This window comes from Cebidichthys violaceus, unplaced genomic scaffold (assembly GCF_023349555.1).
Source record: "Cebidichthys violaceus isolate CVI_PGR_0920_01 unplaced genomic scaffold, fCebVio1.0.p SCAF_6, whole genome shotgun sequence".
Taxonomy (NCBI): Eukaryota; Metazoa; Chordata; class Actinopteri; order Perciformes; family Stichaeidae; genus Cebidichthys; species Cebidichthys violaceus.
Window position 1 is genome coordinate 14,520,395 of NW_027176816.1, and position 26,537 is coordinate 14,546,931.

Here is a 26,537-nt window from a genome sequence, read left to right on the forward strand (position 1 = left end):
AGAGTAGAGGAGGACAACTTCTCAGTTCACAATGAAATGTTAACTTTTAAAATGTGTGACAGTTAATCTAGAGCCACTACCAATTTTCACATAGTGCGTCATTTTCAGCGCTACGTTAGTTAATGCTGCAGCTGTTAGTGAAGCTAAGACACTCACGATGTCTTCACTAACTCTGAATGGAGTGACGGTGAATTTCCCTTTTCCTCCATATGACTGTCAGAAGGACTATATGGGCAAAGTGATTGAGTGTCTTCAAAAGGTAACGCGGAGTCCCGTCATGGGTTAACCTACATGTAATGTCTCTCATTGGTTTAGATTGGTGTAGCGTTAATGTTGCACTTGTAAAAGACGTCATTCTTGCTTCTTGTGGACTAAGAGCTCTGTCATCATTTACATTTTCATCCAAACAAACCGCAGAGCACAACAAGTCAAGAGCTGCTTGATCTCCAGGTCACTGGAAGTGGCAGAATCACCTAAACTCTGACTTGTGAAACATCTTACTCCTTGTTCTGTCAGGAGTTAAAATCAGCTGAGTTTGGCAGATGCTCTCTTCAAATATGAAACCTTCATGTGTACATGTGTGCCTGTTTGTTTCAGAAGCAAAATGGGGTTCTGGAGAGTCCCACAGGTACTGGTAAAACTCTGTGCCTGCTGTGTGCCACCCTGGCCTGGAGAGAGCACTTCAAGGACACCATCTCTGCCCGCAAGATAGCAGAGAAGTTAAACGGGGAGGAGATGTTCCCCAACACACCCATGTCCTCCTGGGGGACGGCTGCTACAGACGGAGCCACACCAAGTATGTTCACATGATTTCACCAAGTCTGTTCACATGATTTCACCAAGTCTGTTCACATGATTTCACCAAGTCTGTTCACATCATTTCACTAAGTCTGTTCACATCATTTCACCAAATCTGTTCACATCATTTCACTAAGTCTGTTCACATCATTTCACCAAGTCTGTTCACATCATTTCACCAAGTCTGTTCACATCATTTCACTAAGTCTGTTCACATCATTTCACCAAGTCTGTTCACATTTCACCAAGTCTGTTCACATTTCACCAAGTCTGTTCACATCATTTAACCAAGTCTGTTCACATGATTTCACCAAGTCTGTTCACATCATTTCACCAAGTCTATTCACATCATTTCACTAAGTCTGTTCACATCATTTCACTAAGTCTGTTCACATCATTTCACCAAGTCTATTCACATCATTTCACCAAGTCTGTTTACATCATTTCACCAAGTCTGTTCACATCATTTCACCAAGTCTGTTCACATCATTTCACCAAGTCTGTTCACATCATTTCACCAAGTCTGTTCACATCATTTCACTAAGTCTGTTCACATCATTTAACCAAGTCTGTTCACATGATTTCACCAAGTCTGTTCACATCATTTCACCAAGTCTATTCACATCATTTCACTAAGTCTGTTCACATCATTTCACTAAGTCTGTTCACATCATTTCACCAAGTCTATTCACATCATTTCACCAAGTCTGTTTACATCATTTCACCAAGTCTGTTCACATCATTTCACCAAGTCTGTTCACATCATTTCACCAAGTCTATTCACATCATTTCACCAAGTCTGTTCACATCATTTCACCAAGTCTGTTTGCATCATTTCACCAAGTCTGTTCACATCATTTCACCAAGTCTGTTTCTCATCAGAAGGGTGGCTTTGCTCTCTATGGTATTCATGTAACTCTCATGTAATTATTATGTGCTGTTATTGTTTCTCAGCCTACTACACAGATATTCCCAAGATCATATACGCTTCCAGGACTCACTCTCAGCTGGCACAGGTTATCGGTGAGCTAAAGAACACCTCATACAGGTAAACAATGTGGTTCCAAACAGTACAAGATGCACTTCATGCCAGTAAAGCCTTTTGTTAGTGCAGTGCCTTTTTCTGACGTACAACTTCCCTCTCTGCTGATTCAGTCCAAAGGTGTGTGTGCTGGGATCAAGAGAGCAGCTGTGTATCAACCAGGAAGTAATGCGACAGGAGAGCAACCACGTCAAGGTGAGCAAACTACAACCCTGGTTTGTTCACGCTGTAAGATTACATGCAAGTACTCTTGTTTTGGGTCCTGTGTCAGCTGAACTGTCCTAGAGAATCCTCCACATTTCTCCCAGTTCATTGTCTGTGTTGTTGAGATTCGAAGCAGAAACAGTGAGCTGGGAGACTAGTCAGAATGGGGGAGTAGTCTGGGGCTTTGGGGTCTCTAAGAAGACATGGAAAGTTGTTGTTCTGGCATTGGCGGTAGAAAGGGGGTATTGAACCCATGTGTACAGGTTTCATTACATGCCTTGTTGTGGATTCCATGCTATCACCTGTTTTTCAGGTCCACATGTGCAGAGGAAAAGTTTCCACCAGGTCATGTGTCTACTACAATAACGTTGAAGGTAATGTGACAACACGTTTTAACGACATACAGTCGACATCAGGGAGGCAACACTGAACGACTATAATGAGCAAACCGGGAGGACTAATCTCTGTTGGTTAAACACTACTTGTATCCTTTTTCACAAGTCTTCCTTTTCCTCCTCAGAGAAGAGCACTGACAGAGATCTGGTGAAGTCTATCCTTGACGTGGAAGACTTAGTCAAGTTCGGCAACAAACAGAGGTGAGATTTGTCCATTTCACTAATGGAGAAGTCCAATGAAACAGCTGATTCATGGTGTTTGCCAAATAGATGTGTGTGGAGTGTAGGACTGCAGCTAATGATTTTCATTATTGATTCATCTGCAGATTATTTTCTTTATCAGTCATGTGGACTATTCAATGCAGGAAAAAACACAATTGTAGCTTCCTAAAAACCCAACTTGACTTCCATTAATATCTTTGATAATACAACAAAGCCCACAGAATCACTGTGACAATCCCCTAACAATACCCCATTAACCTCCCCAAATACATTTGGAGCCATCCAGCAAATCCCTACCAGCCACAAGGGCCGAGCTGTGGCTGCCTACTAAACACTGTAGCGATACCTTAGCAACCACCCTGATGATGAGGATGCACCCAGAACCCCCCCTCTGACCGGCAACTGGTTCTAAATAGTTAGACGGTATTTTTAGGGTTGTTCTTGTATGGGTGCTTCAAAAAAACCAGAGGCCTGTTCTACGAAGCGGGATTTGGGGTTAGTGAGGTAACTTCAGGGTAACTCTGGCTTTCAGTTCCACGACAGAGGTTCACTTCTTACTGGGGTGTATCGCCATGGTAACTGATGCTGAACACCTAACCTGCTCCAGAGCTGGTGATGTTCCAGATAAGAGATCAACTTGTATAAAGGCTCCGCCTACTGACCAATCACAGCTCAGTACGTAGAACGTACATTAGTATTACAGAAATACGAAGATGTTAAAGTCATAATTCAGACTAACAGCAGCACAGTTTAAACAGGCAAATGCAGAAAGGACAGCTGGCAATAAATCACTGACTGTGTGAATGTGTAAATGAACAGATTTATAATATCAATGCTTCATCTATAGCGCGATAGATCGGACTATAATTTCATGTGTGTATTATATTAAGTTCATGTGTTGCAGATGTATTCTGATGGCGTGCGACAATATTTTAGCCGTATTCCTTCATCTGTAACTCCGGCGGTGTGAAACAGACAAATCAGTATATATTCTCTCATCATATATGCATATCATATATTCATTATGTGTGAGCCGTGTGTTGCAGTGTGACGTGTTAGAGTCCTGTCTTACAGTCACAGACTGGATGCAGCGTTACTCTGCTGCGGTTACTTTAATGTTTGCTGTGGGTTATTATAAGTTATGGAAGGAAACCTTCTTACCATGAATTATGTTTTTATATTTATTTGAATTGTTACCAAGTCTGTTTCACACCAGCGGCCTAACAGCTGAAAGAATAAGAATACATCCAAGCAACACATTAACTTAAGAGAATAGACACATGTAATTATAGTCAGATCTATCGTGCTCTATATGAAGCAGTGATATTATGAATCTATTCATTTAAACACATTCACACAGTCAGTGATTTCTTCCAGCTGTCCTTCCTGAATTATGTGTTTATCTTCTACGTATTCCTCTGATATCATAGTTTTCTCTTTATTTGTAAAATGCGCCCCTCTGCTGACAGCAGACTTGTCCAAGGTTGTGATTGGTCAGATGCTGCAAACAGGCGCTCACTACCAGATTGAGAGAACCTGGTGGATTTACCGAGTTGATAACCAGTTTCGTGGGACCGTTTAGAGGGGTCACGGCTGTGAGGGTTAGTTAATCACAAGATACCCTGTGTATGTTGAACATGCTCCGTAGTACAGGCCTCTGGGAGTGACATCAGCGGATCGGTAAATATGGTTTTAGTGCAAATTCTTTCTTTTTGTTTTCTCTGTTCATTCTTTTTTCAATTCACTCAGTCATGCATAGTCTTTAATTTATTTAGGCGTGACATTTGTTGTCAGGGTGATATTAATGAGTTTATACAGTATAGTCACTATGCTCTTGTACATATTGCTGTTGCTGCTCTAGAAGCATCTAGAAGTTTAGTTGTTATGTCCTTTGTGTAAAGACAGACCTCTAGGGATACTAAGATGGCTCCTACTTTTTTCATGTACTACATACATTTCAATTCAAAGCTGACCGTTTTCCTGCAGGGTCTGTCCTTACTACCTCTCCCGGTCCTTGAAGCAGCAAGCAGATGTCATCTTTATGCCTTACAACTACCTGCTGGATCCAAAGGTGAGCTGATTCACAGATGAGTGATGGCTGTGAATAGAGAGAAATTATTTCTTGGTGACGTCAGTGTCCCCGTCCGTCCACTCCTGGTTATAATGACACTTTCTCCTCCTGTTTCTCCGCCTGTGTTGTAGGAATGGATTTCTAGTAAATGTAGGGTTTGACCTGTTGAGTAGTACCACCATAACACTACGAGGATGTCTCGTACACTATAAGACCGCATGATGCTTTATTACCAATTTACCCAAAGTAATGGCTATTACATGTTTTCATTTCCTTGGTGATTGATGGTGACACAGGGGGGATTACCTCGCCTCACTACTGACAAGGTGACCACTTCTAGCGGTAAATGAGTTAGTTATTGCCACTTAATGTTTTTTCTTCTCATAGGAGCTTAATTACTTCATTTCAGCAGAATCACTGTGATCCATTGATGGTCTTAGGAGGGCTGATAAGCTAGTGTCCAGAAGTAACAAGTATCCAGTTAGTTAAGCAGCAGCATTGTCTCGATCCACAAACACGATGGTGGCTAACTCGCTAAACACGATGGTGGCTAGTTTGTGTAGTAGCCCTGTGAGTATTCACTATGTCATCAAGCTGCCACCTAAATGAACTTCACTTTAAGTGTCCCAAACAAGACTTTATCTGTTAGCATTGACGAGAGATTACAAGTGTAGAAGGGTTTGTTTAATAATTATTTGTACTGCATTATAAAGTAGATTAATGCCAAGTTCACTCTACACAACTTACAAAGTGGTCAGAGCTCTGTACTGTTCACACTACACAACTTGCTTATCATCGAGATTCTTGAAGTTGTTGTGGTTTTCATGCTACATGACTGCTGGTATTTAGGTCTTTTCCTTGGTTCCACAGAGCCGCAGAGCTCACAATATCGAGCTAAACGGAGCCGTGGTCATCTTTGATGAAGCTCACAATGTGGTAAGTCTCTGTCCTGGACATAGTTGATGATGATGAAGTTCTCATAGAGAGGCGAATGTCCCACCATATGTTTCTGTTGTCTGCAGGAGAAGACTTGTGAAGAGTCCACATCATTTGACCTCACTCCCTATGATGTAGCCTCAGCCATCAGTGCTGTGGACAGGCTGCTGGTGGAGCAGTCTAAAGAAGCCACCTTCTCTGAAGACTTCAATGTCGAGACCCTCAACTCTGGTCAGAATGCTTATGAGGTTGCACACATGGGGGCTGGGCTTTATGGCATTTCATTGTCACAAAATTAAAAATGTATTTGAATGTTAGCAAAAGAATATTCTTACATATAATTACATATTTTTATTTATATATATAACAGGTCATGTTTTTCGGTTTCAGGTTTAAAAGTGAATATAGAAACCATTGCTAAGATCAAACGTAAGTATTCTTAAAGCTATAAAGAAAATAAATAAGCTTTATTTCAGCACTTGCAGGGGATGCGTTTTAACAAACTGCTTTTGTGTGCTTTGACAGAGATACTTCTAGATCTGGAGGCTGTCATTGATTCCTATGATGTTCCAAGTGAAAAAGGCATCACAAAATCTGGAATGTATGTAAGAGTGATAATAGATAGTGAGCAGAATGCTACGTTCTTTCCGTGTCAATGGATCAGGCCTTCTGTCTAACAATCCTTCCAAAACACATGTTAAGTCATACACTGCTTAGGTTTTCTGTACACACGGAGTCACCTGCCTCTTATAAATTCTTTGTACTGGACAATAAAGAGACAGTCAGGGATAGTGATGTAAAATAGGACATAAAATGAAGTATGAAAGGCTCACATCTTATATCGTAATTAGATTTCATCAACACTCATGGCGTCTGTTATTTCATGCCATCTGCGGGATGTTGGGCTATGGAGTGACATTATTTTACACAGTTGTGTAAGAGGCCCAAACCAGACTCCAGTGGATGTCTTCCTTGTGACTTGCCACACAAAGTCAGTTGAATATGGATTCTGAAGGAGAATTGTCTTCTGTCCATCTCAGCTTCATCTATGAGCTGTTGGAGAGAGTCCACCTGACCTACAACAGCAAGACGGCTGTATATGAAGCTCTGGAGCAGATCACTGGACACTTATCAGGACGTCAGTATGGCTTCATCTCTCCCTATTTTTCTTTGTCACATGATTTAGCTTTCTGCTGTCTGATTTTTTACATGGCGTCTCATTTCCCTTCATGCCACATATAAGTAAGAATGTAACAGACAACACAGTCTGCTGGCTATATCGGCACACCCTGTTATGTGTAGAGGTTTGTATAATGTGTGACACGTGTTTCTCATCAGAACCGGGAATATTCCTGAACACTAGTGGACTGCAAAAGCTGGCTGATATCATACAGGTATGCTACAAGTTTTTAGATTACACTTTCTACATTCTATTCCTGTGAGTCAGATGTACATCAGTCTCATGTATGTGTAAGTACAGTCAGGACCTGGTTAGCCTAGCTTAGCATAAAGACTGGAAGCCGGGGAAGCAGCTAGCCTGGTTCTGTCTAATTTAAGAAATTTACCAACCAGCATCTCTAAAGCTCACTGATTAACATATGTATTTAATTTGCACACAAAGAGAAATGAAACAGATCATGGTGCTGGAACTTTATTTTTTGGTGAGTCAGGTACAGTGACTGCAGTTTCCCTTTAGTGTTGTTGCCACACTTAAACTCAGGTTTAGGATCATGTCTGGTCTATACAGAGACCAAAAGTAAAACCTGCTCTCATCTGACCACCTGCACTACAGCCAGAGACACTGCACAGACGTACGAAGACATGAAGTCATTTGATTTATATTGATCTTCTTATTTCACTCTTTGGGCAGAAAACAAAAACACATTTCCCAAATTGTCTGCAGTAGCTTACCAGGTTTGTTGCTGTACTTTGAACCTGACAAATTTGACCAAAATGGTAAAACACACTGATCCATTCAGTTTACTGCAGCAGCAATGCTTCTTTCTTTCTTTCCTTTCCTCGTAGCTGGTGTTCTGTGGTGAACCTTCAGAGAAGGACAGACAACAGCAGATGCAGACCAACACGGCTCATTTTAAGGTGCATGTTCGTTAAGAGACACGAGTGTCCATATGGAAAAATGTGCATCTCCACACACTTATGTCGACAGTGATGTCAGCAACCATTTCTGTCTGTTTGGCTCAGGTTCATATCCATCGAGACAAAAGCTATCACAAGAAACCACAAAGTACTGATGTGTGGGCTTCATCTTCATCTTCATCAAAGAAACAAGGTGATGATACACAGCCTGTGGCATGCTGGGTTACAGTATTCACACAGTGACAGCTGTGGAAGCATTAATCCCCTTACTTAGTCTTATTCAAATTAGATTTCAGTTCAGAACGCCTTGTTCAAATACAGTCTACCCCAAGACTAAACAGACTTATAGCCTCTATTTAACTTCAATCCTGTCTAAATGAATTGATGAACATAATGCCATGATGTGTTGTGTTTGCTTTTAAATATTTAGTTTAGTTAGTCTGTACTTTCTCTCATATGACCTATGAGGAACCCTGGTTAACTGGACCGTATGTGTGTCTTTGCTCCTTGTAGGTAACATCCTGAGTTACTGGTGCTTCTCTCCAGGCTTCAGCATGCAGGATCTGGTGAATCAAGGTGTTCGCTGCATCATTCTGACCAGTGGGACCCTCTCTCCCCTCTCCTCATTCACCTGTGAGATGAGGATGTAAGTCACCTGTCGCTCCTCAAAGCTCGTTTTACCTACAGAGGTTCAGTGTTGTAGTTCTTCAACACAGACTTTAGTGGTCTGAGTGATCAAACACTACAGCTCAACACTGTGAACTACTGCTACTACTGTCAGTCTCAATCCCTTCTCAAACAAGAGTTACATATGTGACTCTGAATCAGGCTGACACTGGAAGAATTACACAGTGTTTTTATACGTCTTGATAAGAGGGCGTGGCCCAGATCGGCATGAAAAGACATTGGGGCCTATTTCTGTGGAGGTGCAATCTCCAGCGCTCAGACAGTTTGGTATTTTCCTGACCAGGATTTTGGCTTTCCCTGTCTTTGTGGTATTTTGGTGCCCAGGTGGGAAGATAGGTTCATTGGTATGAGGCAGCACAAAGTGAGTTGTTGGTATTCTGGTGGACAATAAGTCTTAAACTATGCACTGAGAATAGACGCCACTATATACTTTGAGAAAGTGTTCATACATAACAGAATAATGCTTAAGATATAAGTAACACCACTAACCAGAAGATGTGTTTATATCGGTGTAGAACAATGACCTTTCGTGGTGTTAAAGCAGGAACCTCAGTAAATCAGTCGGCATTGATCTGCGAATGAGTAGGAGTGACTCAGCTGCTTTTTACCTTGTGAAAAGTTTCTCCTTCAGTTCATTAAATTCCTGCAGCATCTGAAGGCAGCAGGACATATATGTGGATAAATCTGCAGCGTCTGATTTAAGATGTGCTATCACACTCTGACTAATTTGATTAAATAACATGTGAATGACACCAGGCTGCTACAAAACTACACAGCCCTCTACACACACCAGACAGGTCCATTATAACTTGTTATTCTGCCTGTTGATGCTGTAGACCTTGGACTACAGCGGATCAAATTACCTCATCTCCAACTTCTTTTGGCAAAAGTGGTTTGTCATGTTTTTTTGGTGAAATGTGTAACTGCATGTGAATTGATGCGGCCATACAAACAACTTCATCCACAAGTTTTATTTTCATACTTATAGCATCACGTTTGTGGGTGGTCCGTCTGTTCGTCCTCATGTACATGTGTCCCATTCTCATGAACCAGATATCTCAGGAACACCTGGAGGGAAGTTCCTTAAAATTGGCACAAATGTCCACTTGGACTCAAAGGTGATCAGTCAAATGTCCAGGTTGAAGGTTTTGACCTCACAATTGGCTATAATTCAAAAATGAATTGGCTTGACAATAGGGCCGGGCGATGTAGAGAAAATCTAATATCACAATGGTTTATACCAAATACCTCTATCGATATGCAACAATATTGTAAGGTTGACCATTTGTGCTTTTACTAAACATTTACACAATGACAATTTCTTTTTATAAATAATCATTTGTAATGTGGATATAATGACTAAGTTGAATAATAGAAAAGCTAAAACAGTGTGGTTAGTTCTCAAAATGTCACCACCATACTGTAATGCATCCTTTAAAACCAGGCAATAACAAGACGTATGTCATATTCAGATATCCAAAATCTATAAATATGAATATACATGAACCAGAATAGCTGGTGGGTTGGAGACGCCCACACAGTCCATGGATCTATATTGTACACTATATTGTCTTGTACATGGCAGCATATAGACTACATTACAGACTGGGGGCCAGAATCGATCAAAAGTATAATAAATGGGCCGTGTATATCATTTACAAACTAAGGCCAACGCGGCGGTCCAGACTGAAATATCTCCACAGAAAGCAGAAATGAAGCTGACATAGTGCACCTTAAACTGACGGCTGAGCCAGATGAAGTGCAGTCAAAGCTTCGACAGGCAGCAACTAGCAACAGCTTAAAATGCAAAGGCGCTAACTCCGGTGACTGGTTAAATCAAAATCATCAGGAAAAGTTAGCGAAATATCTCATTTCAAACTTTAGTGACCTAGTCATTAGTCATGTTGTGGTTGTCAACAATGTGTGTTGCTCTTGCTGTTTGCTGCAGCCCGTTTTCAGTGAGTCTGGAGAACAGCCATGTGATTGAGCGGGACCAGATCTTTGTTGGCATCATTGAACGAGGTCCAGATGGAGTGCACCTAAGTTCAGCGTTTGACAGAAGGTTAGTATTCTATTCTACAGACGGTCCTCTACTTTTATCATCAAGTAGTTACACACGCCAAGCACAGTACACTGGTATGAAGCATGGTGTATCGGTGTGTCTGCCCAAACGCAAGTGAAGTCATATGACTCACACGTGGTTACTCATTCTTTTTGTAATCTTGTGAAGTTAAATATTCTGGCCTGAGCATATACGTCTACAAAACAAATTTCTTCTCTTGTTTTGATTTGTGTTGCTGAACTTTCTGAACTCAGATTCCTGTGTTTCTCATAGAATAATATCCATCTCGATACATCCCAACCATGTCTCATGTGTTCATCAGACACGTCCTTTGGAGCACTCACTTTAATAATACAATAGAGATCTACAGATGCTTTACCTTCTTGTTGAGACAATGTAAATTTAACTGATCATCTTTCCCTCTGTGACAGGTTTCTTCCTGAAAACATGGCGTCTTTAGGCAACACTGTTGGTAAGATCAAACAATACAGAAATGTTTTATTTCTGAAGACGTGTTTTTCTCAGCACCGTGATTGTTGGTCGTTAACCAAATGGTACTTATTATGTCACCGTTTGAACAGAAGGGCCAAGTGGTTTTCTTCCATTGTTTTTAATTGTGCCTCATCATTTCTGTCTCGATCATCACATGAATAAGTTGCTTGCTGTGTTCTCTCCGCAGCCAACCTGAGCCGTGTTGTTCCTGATGGTCTGTTAGTGTTTTTCCCCTCTTTCCCTTTAATGGAAAAAACCCTGGACTTCTGGAGAGTAAGTGGAGAATCAGCAGAATCATCTGTGGGAAAAGTTCTCCATATACTATATCATATTTCTGTTGATTTATTTATTTTAGATGTTCCAAATGATTGTGTGTGTGTGTGTGTGTGTGTGTGTGTGTGTGTGTGTGTGTGTGTGTGTGTGTGTGTGTGTGTGTGTGTGTGTGTGTGTGTGTGTGTGTGTGTGTGTGTGTGTGTGTGTGCGCGCGCACGTACGTGTGTTCTCTCTCACCAGACTAACGGACATGCAGATCGCATTGAGAACGTAAAGCCCATGTTTGTTGAACCTAAAGGAAAGGGCACCTTTAATGAAGTGAGTGTGGTTTTATTTAATATCTACTGAATAACTTTGAAAACCTCTGATTGGAACAACACTGGTAACATTTGCTTAAAGGGCTTGATAACACCAATAGATGTTGTCTCTCTGTCTGTTCTTAGGTTATTGACGGATATTACAACAAAGTCAATGATCCAACATCTAAGGGGGGGACATTCTTTGCTGTGTGTCGAGGCAAGGTGAGGTTACTGTGTACCCATAGATTTTGGAAAAGTCCTAAAACACTTTTATCTTGATATCATTATAACTCGGTCTCCAAAAGGTGAGATGAAGCATTTTAGATGAATAGAGTAAATTGCCATTAAATGCATTATGGATAATTATGACATCTAGAGATATCAGGCATGTTTGTTGCCATTTAAATCTATTCTAACATTCAGATTTCCATACCACATGAGCATATGGAAGAATAGAATGTTTTAAAATGTGCACAATAAGCTCTTTGTGCCTATCCATCTTTTTTCTCTATAATGCCATTTACAGTTGTGGTCAAAAGTTTACATACACTTGTAAAGAACATAATGTCATGGCTCTCTTGAGTTTCCCCGTTATTTCTACAACTCTGATTTTTCTCTGATAGAGTGATTGGAACAGATACTTCTTTGTCACAAAAAACATTCATGAAGTTTGGTTCTTTCATGACTTTATTATGGGTTAACAGAAAAAGTGATCAAATCTGCTGGGTCAAAAATATACATACAGCAGTGCTAATATTTGGTTACATGTCCCTTGGCCATTTTCACTTCAATTAGGCGCTTTTGGTAGCCATCCACAAGCTTCTGGCAAGCTTCTCGTTGAATCTTTGACCACTCCTCTTGACAGAATTGGTGCAGTTCAGTTAAATTTGATGGCTTTCTGACATGGACTTGTTTCTTCAGCATTGTCCACATGTTCTCAATGGGATTTTAAGTCAGGACTTTGGGAAGGCCATTCTAAAACCCTAATTCTAGCCTGATTTAGCCATTCCATTACCACTTTTGATGTGTGTTTGGGGTCATTGTCCTGTTGGAACACCCAACTGCACCCAAGACCCAACCTTCGGGCTGATGATTTTAGGTTATCTTGAAGAATTTGAAGGTAATCCTCCTTCTTCATTATCCCATTTACTCTCTGTAAAGCACCAGTTCCATTGGCAGCAAAACAGCCCCACAGCATAATACTACCACCACCGTGCTTGACGGTAGGCATGGTGTTCTTGGGGTTAAAGGCCTCACCTTTTCTCCTCCAAACATATTGCTGGGCATTGTGGCCAAACAGCTCGATTTTTGTTTCGTCTGACCACAGAACTTTCCTCCAGAAGGTCTTATCTTTGTCCATGTGATCAGCAGCAAACTTCAGTTGAGCCTTAAGGTGCCGCTTTTGGAGCAAGGGCTTCCTTCTTGCACGGCAGCCTCTCTGTCCATGGAGATGCAAAACAAGCTTGACTGTGGACACTGACACCTGTGTTCCAGCAGCTTCTAATTCTTGGCAGATCTGCTTTTTGGTGGTTCTCGGTTGACTCTTCACCCTCCTGACCAATTTTCTCTCAGCAGCAGGTGATAGCTTGCGTTTTCTTCCTGATCGTGGCAGTGACAAAACAGTGCCATGCACTTTATACTTACAAACAATTGTTTGCACTGTTGCTCTTGGGACCTGCAGCTGCTTTGAAATGGCTCCAAGTGACTTTCCTGACTTGTTCAAGTCAACGATTTGCTTTTTCAGACCCATGCTGAGCTCCTTTGACTTTCCCATTGTAGCGTTTGTGGGCGATTGTATCCAATGAGGCCTATTTAAATGGCCTCAGAGAAGTCACCAGTTGTAGTCACTCATAATCGCTCACAAGAAGTTAAGAGGCCATGCTATGAAGCTCATTTCATTGACACAACTTCCTAAGTCACCAAAATTGCTAATTCATGTTGCTGTATGTATATTTTTGACCCAGCAGATTTTGTCACTTTTTCTGTTAACCCATAATAAAGTCATGAAAGAACCAAACTTCATGAATGTTTTTTGTGACAAAGAAGTATCTGTTCCAATCACTCTATCAGAGAAAAATCAGAGTTGTAGAAATAACTGGAAACTCAAGAGAGCCATGACATTATGTTCTTTACAAGTGTATGTAAACTTTTGACCACAACTGTAGCTCTAAATAGTTTTTCAGTTTGTCCTGTGTATTGTTTTCTTTGTCTCTGTCCATCTTATTGCCAGCATTGCAGTTTTATCAATATTTGTACATTTTTATTTCATCAATTTCAATCAAAAGTTGTAGTCGCTCAGCTAGTCTCCTAGCTTTAGAGTAACCGAGTCATTTTCTTCGTATCACATGTAAGTTCACACAGAGGCCTCCCTCTCCCTTCACTTCTATTCATGTCTTCCTGTGCCAGGCTAGCGAGGGTCTGGATTTTGCAGACACCTTTGGTCGGGGCGTCATCATCACAGGCCTTCCGTTCCCTCCAAAGATGGACCCTCGAGTCATCCTGAAGATGCAGTTCTTGGATGAGATGAGTCGGAAGAAAACTCCTGGGCTGAAGGTGAGTGGATTGTTACCGAGTTTCACTAGAAAGGCTACCGTTGTTTCAGTGGCTCAATCATATCATGCTTGTTGTTATTCTGTCTTTGTGTGCGTGTGTGTGTGCGTGTGCATGCGTACGTATACACAGTACCTGTCTGGACAGGAGTGGTACAAACAGCAGGCTTTCAGAGCTGTGAACCAGGCCATCGGTAGAGTCATTCGCCACAAGGAGGACTATGGAGCCATCTTACTGTGTGATCAAAGGTCAGACATGGAGCTGTCAGTCATACCTGTTCCTACATACTTTGGGCCTCATGCAAGAACCAATCATGAGAACAGATTTGTTCTCAAAGGTGTGTGTGTGTGTCTGTGTGTGTGTGTGTGTGTGTGTGTGTGTGTGTGTTTTGTTTGTTTGAAGTGCAACATCCATGGTTCAGAGTATGAATGGGTGAATGATGACATGTAGTGTTAAAGCGCTTTGAGTGTTCGGAAGACTAGAAAAATCAAGTACAGTCCATTTAGCATTTCAAACTCTAGCTTTCTGGTGTGACATCATCTGGGATAATGATAATGAAGGTGCATGATTTGGAATAAGGTGATTTAGAATAACAAGACTTTTCCCGCAGGTTTAAGAGCTCTGGTGCCAGGGCTCAGCTTCCGTCCTGGGTCAGGCCTTATGTGCGTCTGTATGAAAGCTTTGGGAATGTAATCCGGGACGTCTCTCAGTTCTTCAGGGTGGCACAGAAAATGGTAGGTTCTAGCATTCACTCAGTTCACAAAATGATACAATTCCTGGCATCATCTATCATGTTGAGCTTGATTTAATAAGGGTTGTTGATGTTTGCTGTAACACCAGTGTACTGTACTCAGAAACTCATGTTTGGTTTTAGGTGCTGAAAGCGTTAGAATATATATTTATATTTTAGAATATACATCTGGAAATAATCAACAGCAACATCTTTTCCCAGAAAGTTGATCTTGTTACCATCCTGAGACCCCAAAGCACACTCAACTGTCTGATCACCGTACACACAAACCGTAGTACAGCTGATTTTTCACTAGAATACAGTCTTTACATTAACTCCCAGTGAGACTGGTCTCTGATGTCATTAAGATTTCTGTACAATAAAGGTGAAGTCAGCTTTTTGTCATAGTTTCATTTGTGCTATTTGTAGTGCCTGACTTTCAGAGGTGGAGAATATTCTAGCAAAACTGACCGTCACAAACTGAGCTTAGTAAATAAATGTAAGTAATAAACTTCTGTGAACATGTGCGATCCTCCTTTAAATTAATATGCAGAGAGAGAGACACACACCCTGCAAACACCATAATGACATGTAAACTGTGACTCTCGCCCGCATCACCTGTTGGTTAAATCCAACACGTGTATCTGTGACAGAATATGTTACCTGAAAAGGCTGTGTGTTGGCACTGCATTGTGGAAGTTGGTCCCAGTTGCATTCATCAGCTTGTACTGACTGCTTGTGCTTGTGCCAGAGGCCTGTGGTAGAGAAGAAGGCTGCAGCACAGAGCTGTAGGACAGTGTGCTCACCAGACACTCAGTCCTCTGCCTTCCCTTCCGGCTCGTCCTCCCAAAGCACTCACACCCAGAAGGCCAAGGAGCTGGACGCCCACCTTCCCAGCCTGAAGAGGAGGAGACTCAGTGAGTAGAAAGACAAAGGCAGGGTCTCCACGCCTCCTTTAAATCCACAGAGGAAAGGTTAGTCCTTCATTGATTGGTTACCTGTTGTCTGGTCTCTGTGATCAGATGAACACTCTGGAGCCAATGGGATGGCCAGGATCTGCATCGAGTACGAGTGTGAGGTGCAGGAGAGTCAGAAGAGACCAGTCAACCTGCTGGATGCTCTGGAGCGAGGGGACCACTGCGGTGGAGGGGACGATGATGCTGTCGTGGGAGAAGAGAAGGTAGCTTGTTTCTTGTGAGACTAGTGGTCTGTCCCACTAGTCTTTAGACATGTGTGGTTCATACATGTCAAAAAGAGAGGCTTTGTGGAAAAGAGAATACCTGTGTATACAACAGCCAATTTACAGTGCTATTTTCAGTGAGAACCATACTGTGTATAATAGCCTGTGTGTTTGAAGTAGGTCAGTACAACCATTACTGATGAAACAACAACATTTAAGTTGTTTCAAGAGGACTGTTCTTATTTGTTAAATTTGTACACTGTTTCTTTTGAAGGCCGACCGTTTGTCCACGCTGTCTCTTCAATGTGACAAGAGGATGGATGATGAAATGCGGGGAGGAAAACGTAAAATCAAATTGGTCCAAGAACAGGTACATGTTACATTATATACAGATTTTCGTTATGTTAGATTTAGAGGCTTAACACCACTAGAAGAAAAGTCTGCTCTGGCTTTGTTCAGCTGCAGTGAACTTAGACCTCCACACCCAATACTATTCATGTACTTTAAGCCAAAAAAGTTTGTTTTGCAGGTCCTCACATAGTTTGTAAGTGATTTAGATTTATAGTACCTGGTAGTGTTAAGGACAGGACTATCCCAATGTATTGCTGGCTATTGATTTTTAAACATCATATTTATGGTGTTTCAGATATCTGATTGTTTTTTGTTTCTTAAAAGTTTTTTTCATTGCAAATATCAACAGTGTATTTTTTCTCCCTCCTTGTTGAAGAAGTCGCGCATGTCGGAGGATGTCTCTGGGGAAGGCTCATCCAGCAGCAGGGTCAAGAGTTTCCTGGCAGAGATGAAGAAGTCACTGAGCCAGTTCAACTTTGACCGCATCATACAGGGTCTGCAGACCTACAAGAAGACTGACAGACTGGATGTGCTGCTCACTGAGGCGGCTGTCCTAACTGAGGACGCTAATACACACTGTCTGCTCCGAGGTAAGCACTACATTTTGTGGTTTGTCTGGTAGAGGGGCCCTGGGACGAAAGCTTGCCTTCATCAGTGTAGTTTTATATTGTGCTCACATCGTGCATATCCCTCAATGCTTAATGCAATGGCACAGGTAGCGATGGGGAAAGGATTTGTTTTTAGGTCTTTTAACTGAATGCCTTGATTACCAACATCAAGAAAGAGTGCAGGCCTGACCTGATCACAGATGAGTTTATATTTAGGCTGATCCAGGCATTTATAGCTTGGACTCATTTGGAGCCCTTTGTTAGTTTATTCTGTATCTGTAAGCTGTCATAAATAACCCCTCGGTGTCACAGGCCTCTACCAGTTTGTTCGCCCACATCACAAGAAGAGGTTTGATGAGAAATGCCAGCAGCTGACTGGACAGGGCTGTGGATACAAACCCAATCACTCACTGTCTGTGGACGAGAAGAAAGCACTGATGCTGCAGAGCGGTATGAAACACTCATCCCAACCCAACACTGCACTCTTCTTCATATGTTGGAAATACTAGCAAGCTTAAAGATACTAAATGTTCTCGTTAGTCTTTAAAGTTTGTGAAAATGGACATTACTCCGTCATTATCAGGTTGCTTCTTTTGTCCGTCCAACTGTCCAAGAACCCAAAAGGGTTTTCAAACATTTCAGCAGACAGAGACTGGCCATATTATTTGTTTCTGCTTGACAGTGTTGTGTCCATCTGAAATGTGTTCCCTTGTTAAGACCCTTGAATCTCTGGTTGGTGACTACTGTAACTATGTGCTGATGTAGACTGGCCTCTCCAGCCACAGCAGTCCGGTTTGGTTCCAGGACTTAGGAGCATCTCAACCACTACACTTGTTTAAAATGATATTGGACATTCTCCAGACAAAACAACAGCACTGAGCAAATGACCATGTCAAAAGGTGGACGGCTTATCTGTGTTCAAGTCTTCCTGTTGACACAGGAGTTAACTGACAGTACAGTAGGAAAGCAAGACAACATCTGTAACTGTTCTGTGTTCTTTTCTTCAAGCTACAGCCAGTCAGCCTGCTGTGGGTCTGACCTCCTCTACCTGCAGTCAGCTGAATACACAGCAGCTCAACAAAGGAGGACCCCACCTAAACCAGCAGGGACCCAGAGATCCTCAGACTGGTAGGACTTTACGTCCTTCTACCTTTGACTTCACTAATTATCAAGTATTCAGTGCAGTTTGTATATATCTAGATCCTCATCTCCTGAGTCTTAGTGCTTCTTTGATCACTACTTGTGCTGCCCATAGACTTAATGTAACACTCATTACTGGTAAGATACCAGCAGAATGGAAGTCAGCTCAGGCCATCCCTCTGCACAAAGGTGGCTCCACCTATCTCATGAACAGATGTCCACTGTCTAACATTATTTTGACATCCCAAAACCCCACCAGTCAGCACATCCACGTAATTCTTCTACTACGTGATCTAATTTTATCAGAGTTCAGCTCCGTGAAACATGACACATTTACCAGAAGAACTGAGTGAACTGTGAAAAGTTCTGCTCGATAACTAAATTTACATTTGAAATGACTGACGAGGCAAATAGTCTTCAACTGTTTCTACTCTCAGAGGAAAACCTCCTTCAACAAATTGTTAGATATAACGGAGCCGAGCTTACTCGTAAACATCTACTCCTTTTAAAAGATAGTTTATGATTTATTATGTCTCATAAACAGAAACTAACTTATTTGGCCAGCATGATTTAACATAATTCATTATTAATTTAAGATACATGTAAAGTAAGTAAGTGTGATGTTTTCCAGATAATGCTCCTCTGCCTTAATAATGCAGTTTACACATTTATACAACTGCTTATTTATGAAATCTGAGTTCTGCTGAGTGAAACATGACTCCAGATGTACCAGTAGAACTCAGTAATATGGAAAAATATTTTTTTTTTGTCGGGTAGCAAACATTATCAGTGTCTAATAACCAATGACATGCTGCCATATGGTTCTGTGGCGAGAGAGAGGTTCTTCTTCTTCTGTAGTTTCAACAGTCCGATCCGACACTGTATGCTGAGTGATCTGCACCTGTGACACTAATCAGATTTGTGTCACATGAGAGGAAAAACCTAGTGGTCATTTAGACTATAACTGTGTTCTCCCACGACAGCAGTCCGGTTTGGTTCCAGGACTTAGGAGCATCTCAACCACTACACTTGTTTAAAATGATATTGGACATTCTCCAGACAAAACAACAGCACTGAGCAAATGACCATGTCAAAAGGTGGACGGCTTATCTGTGTTCAAGTCTTCCTGTTGACACAGGAGTTAACTGACAGTACAGTAGGAAAGCAAGACAACATCTGTAACTGTTCTGTGTTCTTTTCTTCAAGCTACAGCTAGTCAGCCTGCTGTGGGTCTGACCTCCTCTACCTGCAGTCAGCTGAATACACAGCAGCTCAACAAAGGAGGACCCCACCTAAACCAGCAGGGACCCAGAGATCCTCAGACTGGTAGGACTTTACATCCTTCTACCTTTGACTTCACTAATTATCAAGTATTCAGTGCAGTTTGTATATATCTAGATCCTCATCTCCTGAGTCTTAGTGCTCCTTTGATCACTACTTGTACTGCCCATAGACTTAATGTAACACTCATTACTGGTAAGATACCAGCAGAATGGAAGTCAGCTCAGGCCATCCCTCTGCACAAAGGTGGCTCCACCTATCTCATGAACAGATGTCCACTGTCTAATCCTACAGAACACATGACCGATGATAATGACATTTCTATGCAATGTCGTAGGATGTATCTCACGCAAGTTTGGTATGTGTACAGATGGAGTGAAGATGTCTCTGTTAAGAGCATATTGTACACCACTCTACACACTTGTGGTCAAACTACAAAAAAAGCTTACAGACTTCATGTAGCTTATAATGATGCCATGAGAATATTGCTAAAGAGACTGAGATGGAGTAGTGCCAGTGAAATGTTTGTGGCTGCAGGAGTCAATACTTTCCAAACTGTTGAGAAATCTCATGTGTAAATTAATTTCTCGGCTTAATGACTCTGACAATGAGATCATAGTGGTATTAACCAACATAAGGTTTAGTAGCAAACACTACCAGTCCCAGCTGTGGAGACATTGGTACAGCTGTGTCTTTGTAAGGCATTGCTTGGCCTATGTACTTTTATTGTTTGTGCATGTCATTTTATGTATTTATCTTATCTGGACCTTGAGTCTGAAATAAAGTGTATCTATCTATCACGCAGCATTAATAAGTCTATACAAATGTATATGAACTAGCAAATTTGAGTGTATTTTGGTTGAAGAACAATGTAGCTTGGTTGAATGAATGGTTATTAAGTATGAAATGGATTCCACTATTCTCTTGTTGTGTTAATCAGGTTCTACTTCAAAGAGAGACGTCCCCGCTGCCTTTCTGGCAGATGTGAAGAAAGCCATCGGAGCAGAGAAATCAGCTCGGCTCTTTCAGGCCATTCAGAGCTACAAGAAGACGGACAGCTATGAAGAGCTGGTGACCACAGTGGTGAGCTTATTCACAGAGAGAGATGAGGACTTCAACCTTCTAATCAGTAAGTTCTTTCAAATCACGACAATGGTTTTTTGTTTTTTTCACTTTTTATTTATTTATTTTTTTCAGTTGCTGTTTCACTCAACAAAAATCACAACAAAATGATGACAAAAATAGACATAAACGTAAAAGGAAAAGGAAGGTCACCATACATTATTTTCAACCTCTGATCTGTACTTTTTGGGCCAGCTGAGAACACTACCCATCTTTTCTCTTGTATAATGTCCATTTTCCCCAGTGTTGATCATGGATCCCTGCTTTGATCCTTAGATAAAGAGTCAATTTTTCCATAGAGTGTATTTCCTCTACAATGTCCAGCCACTGTCCTAGGCTTGGAGGGTCACTTTTCAACCAGCTCCTTGTGATGGCCTTTTTACTTGCGAGTATCAACATTTTAAAGAGGTAGATGTCCTTCTTTTGGATTATGTTGCCAGGTATCAATCCCAGGTACACAATCCGGGGGTCCCTGGGAATCTTGTCGTTTAGAATCTCCTCCAGAGTCTGAATAACCCTGTCCCACAATGTTTGTATTTTTATACATGACCAGAAAAAGTGTGAGTGATTGGCATTCATCTGCCCACACTGTCTCCAGCATTACTGCTCTTTACCCAATTGTTTATGTTTTATATGTGGTGTAATAAAAAAGCGGATTAAGTTCTTCCAACTGAATTCCCTCCATCTTTTAGAGCTAGTGGAAGTATGTTGCATTCTACAAATGGAATGCCAATCACTCTTCAACAGTTTAATGTTCATTTCTACTTCCCATTTCAGTTTTACATATAGTGTGTTTCTTCCATTTCGTTTTTGTAAACTCCTGTACAGTTTGGAAATCAACTTTGAGGGGGTTTGTTTGTATGCACCTGTCAACACTTCAATCACTTCATTACCTTCTAAATCACGACAATGTTTTACACTCTTTAACGGTGTGAACGAGAACTTTCTTGTCGAAGGTTGTTTCCCTTCGCTCACTTTCGTCTTTCTTTTCTTAGGATTCAGCATGTTTATTCCTCCTCGCCATAAGAAGCAGTACAAAGAGATGTTGGATGCCTTGATAGGTCAGTCTGTCTCTGCTGCTGAAGTTCCTGCTGCGAGTGAAGACCATCAAAGACAAGGTGAAGAACAACCCAATGTATTATAGTATCATAGAAACGTGTTTGTATTTCTTTTATCCTCCTCTAGGGTTAGAGAAGAGCTCAGGGGATCTGGAAACCGTTTGGCAGTCTAGCTACTAGATGTCAAAGGTTGATAGTTGTTGGTAGTGACGGCGAGATGAAGCTTCATGAAGCATTAAAGCTTTCCATCCAATTGGTTCACTCATGGGCCGAAGCTTCATGGTGCTTCATTTGCTCTACTGTGCCATCAAGTGGACAATAAATGTAAAACAGGCAGAGTGATTATTATGACAACATGGCTTTGGTGTGTGAAGCTTTGAATTAAATGAATGATGTTTGTGATGCTCGAATAGATTCCATAAAAATGTGAAGAGGGATCCATTGTGTTTCTCTGCCCCTTATATTTCGAATCGCACAGCAAACCCGCAAACTATTTCCTGAATCAGTCACGTGGTACGGCCGGGTCTCGAGGCTTCAAACATCACCACATACGTCATCAACACAAGCCTCGATTCGCGCTTCACCAAAATCTTCCTGGATTACTCGACACACGCTTCGAAGCCTCGACACAGAAGGACACATCACTAGTTGTTGATAGTTGCACTGCACCAGTGTTGGAGCTGTTGAAGTGAAATTGGTTAAAGAATATCTTAGTATCAAGGTTTAGGAGATCAGCCAGCACTTTTGACAGAAGTTACCAGTTTCTCCTACTTCCAGAACTATGTTTGGCAAAACACACCATTGAGGTACCACTGTTCTTGCATCGAGGACATTTGACTGAATAATCGCCTGACTTGTATTCACTTTATTAACAGGGTTTGGGGACCACAATATTGTTAATAAAGTGAGCACCATTGTACAGGTATTCATTTAGATTCTTCTTACAGTCAACAATTTCCATGACATGATCCTACTCTGCCTGCGACTCTCAGCTCCAATCCCATTGGTTCCCACTGAAGACGTAAATCTTTCAAAACCCCTAAAACAATATATAGTTTAGTTTTTAAGGAAGGCTGAGTAGTTTTCTAAATCAGATAGTCATTGTAGTTTTTACCAAACATAATTTAAACAGAAGGAAATAATGTATTTGTTGGGGACTATTTTATGCAGCGGATTATCTACATTTGGCACTCTAAAGAGTATTTGAGTCAGCAGGATTTTGTATGTAGGATTAAAACAGAGTTCAATTCACAGGCGAGACAGACCCAGAAGATGAGAAGAGAGTCAGTCGAGCAGGAGAGCTGACTCCATCCACAGATAAGCTCTCATTCTGCTGCAGCAAACTGCAGAATGTGGTGGGTGCTCCGTTATGGCTGCATGCTCATGGTGACTCACGCTTTCTCAAAACACCTTTTATTGCCTGTTTTATATTTTAACTTTCTGCTGACTCCTCACTCACTACTCTTAACCAGTAGGGGCCGCTAGTGATGACACCGCTCCGTGCAAAACCAATCACCCTCAGTAGACGGCTTTATTACAGAAACCCTCAAGGAACTGGATTCACTACCGTCCATCACAGCACATAAAAACATTCAGAAACTACAAGAGACCAAAGCCCTGAAAGAAAGATCAACAGGGATATATGGAAATATTTAGTTGACTCAACTCCTTACTTTTGTCTGTTGGACTAATAACCCTTGATCTGCATAGTTCAGGCCTATCCAATTCTTCTACTCCATCGGCAGATGTGACATTTTGTTTCTCCTCTGTCAGCAAATCATGTCATGGTTACTTGGGTGCAACTGTGGCCCAGTGGTAGAGCAGGGTTGTCCTTTAATCAGAGGATCGGTGGTTTGATCCCCGGCTCCGCTAGTCCATATCCATATGTCCTTGGGCAAGACACTTAACCCCAAATTGCTCCCGTAGCTGTATGGTGTGTGAATGATTAGTTTGAGTCCTGATGGGCAGGTGGCACCTTGCATGGTAGCCCCTGTCATCAGTGTGTGAATGATGACATGTAGTGTTATAGTGCTTTTTAACTTACCAACAACGAGGTCATGGCCCCCACACTGTTTTTAAATGCTAGTTGTTTTTTGACCATAAACCGGGCAAAGATCCAAAACATTCCACCAGCTGCAGACTCATCTGCCTCCTGAGCCATAGACATAAACTGTTTGAGCGCACCATCACTGTACGCTTCACACATCGCACAGAGAATATGGGACTACTGGCTATTCACTACCAATAACATCCTCAAGCTGTTAGAAGCAATCATCCGCAGTTTCACCCAAAAAAAAAAAAATCACCATGACTTTTAAAAAAAGGTTTTGACAAAATGTGGCACAACGGAGTACTTTACAGACTACAAGACAAAAAAGAAATCTAAATAGCACTTCCTATCTATGACATCATTTCAAGCTTCCTCCACAACCGACAAATATAGATCAAGGTTTCCACTTCCCTCTCCACCCCCCTAACTTCAGAATTCGATGTCCCACAAGGTGCAGTCCTTAGTCCTCTCCTTTTTCCTGCTCTACATTTCTGACATTCACCATAAGACATGTCTTGCAATTTGCTGATGTTACTGAACTCCCACAGAACATCAGCATCCATTACATCCACAGTATGTCCGGAGTCATAGAGAAATACAGGCATAGAGCCATTCAGAACCCAGCAGTACTGTAGCTAATGGACGGACAACAGGCCACCAGAGCACCCCTCTCCATAATCCTCAAACAAACCACCAGAGATATCAAAATCCTACCACCAACAGTAGCCCCTGGATCACATTTGACTTCAACAATTTCATTCCATTTACATTTTACACACCACATACATTTAATACAGCATCTTTTCTATTCATTATTCCTTTTTTTTTTTACATTTTTCTTTTATCTTGCTTTACTTATGCACAAGAAGAAAATATTAAATATTGCCAGACTTACTGTATCCTTTATGACACTGTGTAGAATTATTTGTGGAATAAGTCATCTTTGAAATCCTCTGCTGGTAGATCACAGTGAAAATGTGGTGCAGTGTGTCAGATATGTGGGGCTGGTATTAGCCTGCATTTCTGTCTGCCACTGTGTCTTCTTTAACACTACATATTGGGTGGTAAAAGTTGGAGGTTTTACTGATATTATTTTTATTTAAACAATCTATTGGATACATTTTAACACCAACACTTCTTCCCCCTATAATACCTTGTTATGACTCCTTTTTACTTCTTTTTTTTCCAGTGTTGTCATCACCGCCTTTCAAGACACAAAGCAAGATTTCCAGTTTTTTCTCCAGCAGCCAAAGGAAGTAGAATCTGAGTTACAGGAATATTGTGTATGTATTTCAAATAGCTCATAACTGTTCCTGCTGACAAAACCATGAACTAGCCAGGCTCTGCTCTGAGGCTTTGTAATGTATCTGTACATGAGGCCAACAGCCTGTTCAGTATTCAATTGCTCTTTTTTTAAGTGAATGTCATGAAAATGTAATATGGAAAAATATTATGTTAATCTTATGTTTTTTATATTTATTCAAGCTAATTAAATTCATGAAATTGCTAGTGTCTCACTGACTCCATGATGTAGCCTGCTAATTTGTAGAATAGGGATATCTTTTGATGCCAAAGGTCACACTATACGCCACTATACGTCAATGTTGGGTTTGATCAGTGGACAAAATAACATGATTTTCATGGAAAATAAGGTGAGAACTCCAAAATTGCAGCCATGTTGCACCCCAGTTGGTTTTGCTGGAAATCCACTGAGCTGATTAGTTTTCTTTGGTTAAAAATGTAATGCAAATCCTGTCATTTCACTTAGATTCTGGCAAAATGTGAAAGCCGTCTATGGGCATCACGTGGTTTCCCTTTAGCTATCGCGATATTAGCAGTTGCACAGTACTTCCATCATGGCAGGCAGTAAGTTGGTGCTAGAAGGAAGAGTAAGTATAAAGACATTTATTTTAGGGCTCAGCGTGATTGTGATCCCATTGATCAGAACGTGGTTTGGACATTTCGACTGGGTCTTTGATTATCTGACGGAAACTTCTGGGAAGATAGTGATTTGTATCCACATTGCAGTTATCAACGGCCTCCTGCTAATCGTATACAAGGGACCTCTATACAAGGTAAGCGTTGACGTCAGGTAGCCAACTTCCTGCTTTTATTCTCATTTCTTTCTCTCGTTTTGAGTAAAGCGCACGTCAGGGTTATTGCTGTTTAGCAGTCTACATCAGGCTAATGTTGACAGCTGTCTGATGTAACTTACATCGCTATTTCAACTTTATTGTTGTGCTGCTAATGTTAGCTAACATTAGCTACCACTTTAGCTAGTTAAGACCACTAATCTTCTTAGCTGAAGAGGAAGAAGACAGCTGGCAGGGATGTCTCTAGATAAACCCTGAGCCAGGTAAAGCCTGTCGGCCTCTTCGTGTGAGGAATATTATTTCAGAAGGTAATGTGCCGTGGTCAGACTGACTGAAGCCAGTCCACAAATGTGGTCATTCGGTGTTGTTTTGCTTTGTGTCGAATGTAATTTGCTTCGACAACATTACTTGAGGTATTTTAGGAATTACCAGGCTTCCGGTACACATTCGGCTTAATAAAACCGTTATTACTGTGCCTAAAGTCGACCTAAACTTTTAGAGTTGGTCTGAATTCGAAGATGGTGGGAAAAACAACCGAATTTCCGAGTGTTGTCTTGTAAAATGTTATACCATAATATGTTAAGTATGTGTTTTTATTAACTTATTTAAAATTCAGATGTTAAGCATGAGTCTTGAGGCCTGCTCTATCAGAAAGGGGTCCTGTTACGGTCTAACCCGGGCTAATCAGTGTCTAACTCGTTCTAGGTCGCTGTGAGAGCCTGCTTTCTGGGAGTTACTTTTGGCTGTGGCTTAATTATAAGCTTCTCTGAAACCACTTGGACCCATTTTGGCTGGT

The 26,537-nt window shown here is 41.3% G+C and overlaps 2 protein-coding genes across 3 annotated transcripts in view; both read left to right on the plus strand.

Annotated features, from left to right (window-relative positions):
* On the plus strand, window positions 1-25,155 carry rtel1 (regulator of telomere elongation helicase 1). 2 transcript variants are annotated; one of them, XM_068733642.1, is made up of 34 exons: window positions 1-259; window positions 598-796; window positions 1,753-1,846; window positions 1,954-2,035; window positions 2,358-2,418; window positions 2,565-2,640; window positions 4,648-4,732; window positions 5,603-5,668; window positions 5,755-5,899; window positions 6,059-6,097; window positions 6,194-6,269; window positions 6,709-6,806; window positions 7,007-7,062; window positions 7,694-7,765; window positions 7,871-7,958; window positions 8,279-8,411; window positions 10,401-10,514; window positions 10,946-10,986; window positions 11,194-11,279; window positions 11,520-11,597; window positions 11,723-11,800; window positions 13,985-14,131; window positions 14,261-14,376; window positions 14,739-14,862; window positions 15,610-15,775; window positions 15,881-16,038; window positions 16,313-16,408; window positions 16,766-16,979; window positions 17,310-17,447; window positions 18,006-18,125; window positions 19,344-19,463; window positions 20,359-20,547; window positions 21,536-21,658; window positions 24,838-25,155. In XM_068733642.1, the coding sequence occupies exons 1-34, from the start codon at window positions 158-160 to the stop codon at window positions 24,906-24,908; spliced, it is 3,651 nt and encodes a 1,216-aa protein (XP_068589743.1). In that variant the 5' UTR covers window positions 1-157; the 3' UTR covers window positions 24,909-25,155. The 2 variants fall into 2 exon arrangements, with proteins under 2 accessions (XP_068589743.1, XP_068589744.1); XM_068733643.1 differs by having other exon boundaries at window positions 18,012-18,125.
* A 346-nt stretch (window positions 25,156-25,501) lies between these two features.
* Window positions 25,502-26,537, plus strand: part of icmt (isoprenylcysteine carboxyl methyltransferase) — a 10,966-nt gene continuing 9,930 nt past the window's right edge. The window contains exons 1-2 of the mRNA XM_068733592.1: window positions 25,502-25,723; window positions 26,447-26,535. Of these exons, the coding sequence (XP_068589693.1) occupies window positions 25,505-25,723; window positions 26,447-26,535 (308 nt within the window). The 5' untranslated portion in view covers window positions 25,502-25,504. The remainder of the gene's footprint in view (window positions 25,724-26,446; window positions 26,536-26,537) is intronic.